At 51.1% G+C, this 8,180-nt stretch overlaps 1 protein-coding gene across 1 annotated transcript; it reads left to right on the forward strand.

Annotated features, from left to right (window-relative positions):
- Positions 1-2,971: 2,971 nt before the first annotated feature.
- ATP5PO (ATP synthase peripheral stalk subunit OSCP) lies at positions 2,972-6,207 on the forward strand. The gene is made up of 7 exons (XM_075432434.1): positions 2,972-3,031; positions 3,121-3,171; positions 3,257-3,367; positions 3,690-3,819; positions 3,936-4,048; positions 5,635-5,721; positions 6,025-6,207. Exons 1-7 carry the CDS (start codon positions 3,002-3,004, stop codon positions 6,136-6,138), a joined length of 636 nt encoding a protein of 211 aa, XP_075288549.1. The 5' UTR covers positions 2,972-3,001; the 3' UTR covers positions 6,139-6,207.
- Positions 6,208-8,180: the final 1,973 nt, after the last annotated feature.

The following is an 8,180-nucleotide window of genomic DNA, read 5'->3' on the forward strand; positions in this document are numbered from 1 at the left end:
GTGAGGACACCAGATGTGCTGTTACAAACCTCATCATCTTTTTACCTCTACGTGCTGCAAGTTCTTTGTGGAATGGTCTAAGTCTTGCTACAAGTTCTATAACACCTCATGCAGCTGAGCCCTGATCAAAACACATCCCCACCACTAGCACAGAGGAAGAATCATCACATTTTTCTAGAGACATAAAAGTGCTGATTACAGTGAACTCTGTTGCTGCCATGCCTGTGTGAAGCCCGTGTGTCTTCAATATATAAGAACAAGGGTGTGTCTAAATGTATCTAAATTCAGAACAATTGTTTCCAAGATTTATCATATAGAAGGAAAATAAAACATATTTTGTATTATTTCAGTTCTAGTCTGTCTCAACAGGAGAAAAATGTGATGTTTATAAAATCACCACACCTAATAAGCATGAGTACTTTTAGTGCTTGAAGGATTGTAACCTTAAGTGGCAGACCCACAAGTCAATGTTCTTCCAGGTGTTTCTCATGGAAGAGCTTGTAAATGTGCATGTGCTCACTAAGTGACCAAACTGAAACCAGGGACAGAGGTAAATGTCAAATGCCGAGGGACTGGCAGTATGCGGAGTTTAATCGCTTTGTAGGAGAAAAAAAAACCTCCTAAAAACTCCCATATCATGGTGATGGAGGAATCCATTATTATAACAGCTATATAAATACAAGAACAGTCTTTATCCGGATTTAAATATTCCTTCCAGTATAAGGCATAAATGTACAAACTATTTATCACCTGTAGCATTTTATTTGTCTAAAATTAACCTGTGAGAGGTGTTCTGATTTTAATTCATGAAAGAACTAACAGAATTTGCTCCAACCCCTAGTTCATTGAAGTACCCTCAGCTCTCAGTGATTTGACTGGCCTCAATAAGCCAGATTTTCTGTGTATCAAAATGCTACAAGATCATAGAGTGTTTCAGAATTACACTAATAAAATTTGGGATACAGAACCCCACTTCAGATAAACCCATTCTCTGCACCATTCCAAAACTTCAGTTCATGAACATTATCACAAAAAAATAGATTAAAATATTATTTATGCTAAAGAAAACCAAAGATTTTTCCACAATTTAGATATGCTTCTCTTAGTACTGTTATTAAAACTATGGAGAAGCACGATGTTATGTCAGGCTTAACTCTGTCATGGACTATACCTGTGCCCTTGAATGCCACCACAGCAAATACAGCCAGGGACGGAAGAGGGAACCAAGTCCTGACATGCAGGACAAAGCCCGTTGGTGATGCTGTTGTATTTCTGGTGGGACGGCAGACCAGCTCTTTTATGCAGACTGTGTTTCCAAAGGAGCGTTGTTCTAATGCTCTGGTTTTGACATCGCTGAAGCGATCACATCGCTTGCAATTTGTAGCAACAGCAACATCTAGTGTCTCCAGCCTGCCCAGCAGACCTCCTGCAGCACGCTTTCCGTTAACGCCACGCTTTGGATTTCCATAGCAGCGCCCGTCTGAGCTACTCACACCGCAGAAAAGAATTGCTGAAACTTCGTAACGGCTCCGTGAAGCAGGCAAGCCCTTCGCTGTCTCTTATGGAAAAGATGGAAGAAGTAAGAAGAGAATGAGTTTAACCGCTCAAGATGGCTCAGTAGCAGGCAGGACTGGAGTTGCTCAAGGTCACGCGAAGAGAATGAGAAAGTCAGAGCTGACATTCAGATCGCCTACCCTGTGCTTTACCTGGAAGAGTGTCTCTTTGCCCCAGGAGACGTCTGGATCTAGTTTATTGGAGGGGAAGAGGTCGCTCACGGCGTTTCAGGGGTAGCTTCACTGTGTTAAGAGGGCAGCAGAAACGCCCGAGAGGAAAGCACAGCAGACATTTTCTCTGTCGAAGAACTTGTGCGTCGCTTGCTCTCCTGGTGCATCTGAAGGGAGGGGTGTGCGGCGGTGGGTGGTACAGGACCCTTACACTGCTATCATAAAGGCCTTAGTGTAGTGAGAGTAGCAGGACTTTGTTGCTTATTTAGGAATGCGTTTGAAACCTTTCCCTTCAAGCTGCCACGGAGGTGAACGAAAGGAGCCTTTAAATCAGGAGACCTGTCTTTGAGGGAGATGAGAACTCTCTGAGAAGCAGGCTTGTTAACACCTGCTTAGTTTCAGCTGGTTTTGGCAAAGAAGTAGTGTCTGAAAGTAGCCTATCCTTCATTATAATACATTATAATACTAAAAATCACACCTCATAGAAGGAGGTCCCACAGACCCCGACTCGCTGAACACACGCGGTGTGGAAACGGTGACTGAGCTCATGTAAACGACACAACCAGTCGGCAGCAGGGTACTGCCCCGCGGCCTGGAACTTATGGAGGAGGGACGGAACGAAGGGATGGATGCCTGCTTCCATACGCGGCGTGCGCCCAGCGCTGCAATGAAGAATGCCTGCTTTCTGAAAATCCCAAAGCAAGCTGTGGGGGGTCCTTGTTTTCGCCGACTTAGGGTTATCAACAGGAAGGCGGGAAGGGCCGCGGGCCGCCGCACCCCGTCACGGCACCCGCAAGGCTCCCCAGGCCTCCCCCGCGGCCTCTCGACCTGCAGGGGCGCAAACGCGCCGGCGGCCGGCCGGGGGCTCGGGCACAGCCCTCCGCGGGCAGCGCGGGCGGAGGGCCCCGAGGGGAGCCGCTGTCCCGTCACCCCGGGCCCCGCGCCGCCCGGCTCCGCCGGAGGGAAGCCGCCGCCTTCAGCAGCGGGGTGCGGGAAGGGGCAGCGAGGGGGAGCTCCGGTCCCCGCGGGGCAGGAGATTGCCGCGGGGGGGGGCCGCTCCCGTGGGCCAAGCGGCCGCTTCCCGCCAGCGGGGCCCCGGGGAACTACCATTCCCAGCGTGCCCCGCGGCGCGGAGAGTGGGGAGGGGGCCAGTGGGACGGCAGGGCCAGCAGGGCGGGGCGTCGGGGCCGGGGGGCGGGGCCTGCCTCCGCCGCGCCTGCGCGCTGCCGCCCCCCGGGGCCGGGTTCCGGCGTGACCTCCAGCGCCGGCCGGGGAAGATGGCGGCGGCGGCGGGGCTCTCCGTGAAGGTGAGGGGAGGGCGGCGGCCCTGGTGGGTACCGGAGGGAAGGAGGCGGCAGTTCCGCGCCTTCGCCCTCACCCGCTGTGCGCCCCGCAGGTGCGGCAGCTGAGCACGTCGGCGGCGAGGCCGGTCTCCAGGCTGGTGAAGGTGAGCGGGGGGGGCGAGGGGGTCACCGGCGGGGGGGGCTGGCCGGCCGGCTCCCCGCCCTCAGCGCCCGGCCTCTCGCCCCCAGCCTCCCATCCAGGTGTACGGGCTGGAAGGGCGCTATGCCACCGCCCTCTACTCCGCCGCCTCCAAGCAGAAGAAGCTGGAGCAGGTGGAGAAGGAGCTGAGCCGAGTGGGGGTAAGGCATGCCCGTCCCCCGCTGTGTGTCCCCCCGCCTTGGCCTGCGTCCGCCCGGTGCTGCCGGTGGGGAGGGCGGCGGGCCCGGCTCTGGCACACGGTGGGGGGGGGGTCCCGCTTGCGGGGCGAAGCTGCTCGGGAGCGATGCGGGAGGCTCGTTAGCTCCGAAAGGGACGTGCTGTAGACGAGCTACAGCCCGAGCTGCCGCTTCACCTCCCGGCGGCTTCAGCCCTCGCCGTTCTTCCTTGAGGAGTGAGCAGGTGAGGCCCCGCGATGCCCGGGAGGCTCCCGGCCTTTGCCACTCTGTTTGTCTGTGCTCTTAGACTCTCCTGAAGGACCCCAAGCTCTCCAGTGTTGTTATGAACCCTCACACCAAGGGCGCGGTTAAGCAGAAAGCTGTGAACGATGCCTTGGCGAAAGAGAAAATGTCCCCTATCACGGTCAACCTGATGAGTGAGTAACCGTCTGACTCCAGAGAAACACCCAAGGCTGTTTGTTACTGCTGGTTGCTACCCAAATCCGCTTCTAGCGGGTGCTTTAAACCCTTTCAACGCCTCTGCCTCCTCCAGACTTGCTTGCTGAAAACGGTCGCTTGCGTAGCACTCCGGACATTGTTTCTGCCTTTGGGAAGATCATGAGTGCGTACCGAGGAGAGGTGCTGTGCACAGTCACCACTGCGCAGGTGAGCCGGGGGCCTCTAGATCGAGCCTAGCAGGTAGCGGTGTAAAAGGAAAACTTCTTGGGCTTAATTAGTTGAAGTACTTGCTATATGAGTAGCGAGGAAATATCTCACCTCAACCAAGATGAAAGTCCTTCTGCAAACAGTTCTTTTTTAGACTGTATAGGCAATTACTGGTCAAAAAATAAATGCGTTACTCCCATTCCAGCTTAGCAGGTAACATCTTTCCTTCCTGTGTGTGAGCCCAGCGGCTGATAAATGTCAGCCTTGTCTGCAGATACTTCTATTCTTACTTCTGTCATCAGGATTGTACAGGTCAGGTCAGAACTAACAGATGAGCTGTTGGCTAGAGCGAGGCAGATAACCTGACAGGACTGAGAATGCCTGTGGTGCTTCCTCCTGCGCTTCATAGGGAGCCGCTACCGAATTCACCACCTGCAGTAACCAGGACAAGTGGCCGACTCCGAAGCTGTAGGGAGACTTTTGTGAAAAAGCAGCAGACGGGCAAGTCTGGCTGGTGCCCAGGGAGGTGGGAGGGAAGACGGTGTCTCCGTGAGCTGTAAGTGTCAGGCTGGAGGCACGGTGGTCCTGGTGCTTCAGTGACTTCTTCCTTAATGGGCCCATGGCCAGGTCTGTTAGAGCAGGAGGCTGGTTAGCTAGGTATGTAGTGTAAACCTGTGGCCCTTGGGCAGGGCTGCAGTGAACTGCTGGCCTGGACTAAACGGGCTCATCCACTTCAGGTGGACTGGCTCTGTGTAGGCCATGAGCGCATGTTGTCAGTGCAGGTGGCAGCCTTCAAGGACGTGGGGACTCACAAACCTATGCAAACCTTTCCACAACTTTTCCAAAGTATTTTATACGTAAAGTTACTTTCCTGCTGCGTTTTTGCTGTTGTTGTTGGTTTCTTTGGCTCTTAATTTCTATTTAATAGCAAACAGTTTATTTAAATAGCCTTTAACACAAAGCCAGTGCTCTTCGGTGAAGTCCCTTTTGTTTCTATCTCAGATTATCTGAGCAACTTGTAGGGGAAGCAGGGACAGATTGACAGCATCCCTGCCACAGGGATGCAGCATTCTTCCGTGGCGGTGGAGAGAGGCGTCCTTAGCCAGGAGCATTCTGCGAGCCTGCAGCAGGGCTGGGAGCTCGCTGCCAGCGTCCTCAGCCCAGCGCTTTACATGAAACCATGTTTCTTCTCAAGCTGATAATTCTGATTGTTAGAAGCAGCAAAATCGATCTCTCCCTGTACAGGCTGAACACAGTGGTGAGGTAGATCTCCAGGTTTGCCATCAGGTGCTGACTTGGGCAAGTATGGATTCCTGATACGTGCTGCCTGAAGATGTCAGCGTCGAACTTTTGCCAGGAATATATGCACAAATAACCCAATGTTTCATGAAATGAGGAGGGCACAAAGTGACTGCTGTTTCTGTGCTGTCCTTGTGTTTTTCCTGTTGAAGAAGGCTGCTTAATCTGCCTTCCTGATGGAAGCGTCTGTCTTTAGAAGACTCTGAATAGAAATTCTGAGTTCTCATTGTATCATTTGAGTGTTTATAAGTGCTTCATTTTCCTTGTCTTCTGTTCGTATTTTTCAGCCCTTGGATGATGCCAGCCTTACTGAGCTAAAAAGTGCTCTGAGTGGATTCTTGGCTAAGGGAGAGGTTTTAAAGCTGGAGACCAAGGTCTGGATTTTTGATTTGTAAATAAATTTCATTGAGTTCATGTTAAACCGGGCTTCTGTCTCTCTGATCTTTAAAAAAAAATCGCTTTACTGAATCCAGTTGCTATATTACATAGTTCTGTGCATTCTTGTAGCTCTCCTGATGTTTAATTACTAAAATCTTAACTTTGGAATACAGTGACTGCAAAGTTATCTTGAAAAACGCTCTTTTAAAAGCTTTATTTTCCTTTTTTACTAGCGCAAAAATTTTATACTAGGCTGACGTTTTTGCTAATAGAATTTCTGTTTAACATTTCTTCTTCAGACTGATCCGTCAATCCTCGGTGGCATGATTGTCAATATTGGGGAGAAGTACGTGGACATGTCGACAAGGTCAAAGATCCAGAAGCTCACCAAAATCATGAGAGAGGCTGTCTAGCAAGCTGTCCGAGTCATCACTCACAGTGAAACCTGGCAGGTGGAAACAATAAAATTATTTCTTCCAGAATAGATGGTGTGAAGTATTTTGATTTGGTAACACAGCACTGAGGGAGAAAAGCAATGACGCTGCAGGGAGTGTCACTTAGCTCCGAACTGAACATTTCACGACACAGCTTGAAAATGGAGCTCGCCGCGGATGCGGGTGACGGTTGCTGTGAAGGGAAGGGAGAATAGTGCTCTGGGAGCTGGTGAGCGGGGTCACTGCTGCTGGGGTTCTGCCCATCGACGGAGAAGACTTTCCGTCTAGGTGTTGTCAGGGTGGTGGTGCCGCAGCCCCATGGCCGCACGTGCTGTTTCTGCGTGTGGAAGCTGTGAACGCTGGAGCTGCCGCTGGTGGATCCTTCCAGAAACACAGCGGTCGCGTTTGAATGTCATGTCGTGCGTTCTCAGCAGCAAACGCTGGGTCGGGCCCAGTTTACTTCCGTGTCTGTTGGAGAGAGTTTTGGATATGCCTTAAATTAAAATTACCCTCTGGAAGCTTGCTAGCGTGAGGCTGAGGTGTCCGTAACGTAAAATGGCGCCAAGCCGTTTGGAGCAGGACAGGGCCTCACAGCCAGCGACCGCCGTGGCGGTGTTGTCATGGCGGGCCGGGAATGGGATCGCTACCCCTGGCAGAACGAAGGGCTCGGGCTCACTGTGGGAGCAGCAGCGTGGGCTGGTGCTGGGGAAGGGGATGGAGCGCTGGAGCCTGAGGGCTTGGGAGCCCGCGGGGCAGGGCAGAAGGGCTGCTGGAGGCTGAGCAGCGGCCATGGCTGACAAACCGGACAAAAGATACGTGCTTGCCGTGTGGGTGTAGAGCTGGGGAAAGGACCCTGCTGCTCAACGGCACAGCAAGGGTACCGCTCTCAGGGCAGCTGCCTGCGCATGGTAATTATTAACAAAAATCAGGGGAGAGGCCAGCGTGGGGCTTCCTATGTGCTGGGGCAGCTGGGAAGCTGCGTAAAGGTTCCCAGTGGCGTGCCCGGCCGCGGAGCGGGACCTGGGCGGCGCAGTGACGCGCACAAAGTAACAGCGCCAGGCATGTTGAGCAACTCCCTTTGGGTGGGTTTTTTTAACTGTTATTTTTGATAATTTATCTTTGCTGTCTTACCACCAATTCTGTTAACTCTCAGTTTTCAAATCTGAAAAGAACGCAGACAACGCGTCGCAGAAATGAGAAGTGGCGTGGGTCAGGCATTAAATGCTGGCAAGTTATTTCCCTGCCGCTGGGCCTGTCGCTTTGCTTAATATCTCTCTAGTCCTTTTGTCAACAACACCAGCCTGAAGGTTTATTTGATATGTCTGACACCGTATCGCTTCTTCAGTGCTTCTCAAGAATGTAACGGTATGCAGTTCAAAAAAAAAAGAAAGGGTTTATTCTTGCATAATTATTTCACTTGCACAGCTACAGTCTCATCTGCGTCAAACAAATCGCGCAGCCTAAAACCTTACGGGCAGGTTCCGCCTCGGTGACTGCAGTCTGGGAAGCGGCGTAGTTCCTCAAACAGGTCAACACATTTTAAGGACTTTTGCTCATTTGGACGTTGTCTGTAAATAGAATTATTTAACCAAGTGTGGCTGGGGAAACTACACACTGCGATCGCCCCAAGTACAGTTGAAATTGTCTCATGAGAAACAGGGGTGCCTGATTCATAATTATGCACTATATTGATTACAAATGCTTTAAAAAAATAAAAGAAGCCAGCTTCACAGTATGAACACTTTACTGTAGAATAGTTAGATGTGATGTAAATGAACAATACAAATTAATTCCATTTTCTCTGAAAAAAGAAAAGTATCTTTTTCTCCTATTTGGCCAGATCTTAAGACATACACATAGCAGTTATTTTATAATGCCTTTGTAATTTTTTTAGGATCTTACGAATACAACAGACAGTACAATACTTCCTTTTTTAAGGGGGAAAAAAAGGAAACTAATTGATACGATCTGTTTGGCAGCAAAAAAGTGCACCAAGAAGTAACACCACCACCACCAGGGAG

The sequence above is a fragment of the Opisthocomus hoazin genome, chromosome 1 (assembly GCF_030867145.1).
Source record: "Opisthocomus hoazin isolate bOpiHoa1 chromosome 1, bOpiHoa1.hap1, whole genome shotgun sequence".
NCBI classification, from domain to species: Eukaryota; Metazoa; Chordata; class Aves; order Opisthocomiformes; family Opisthocomidae; genus Opisthocomus; species Opisthocomus hoazin.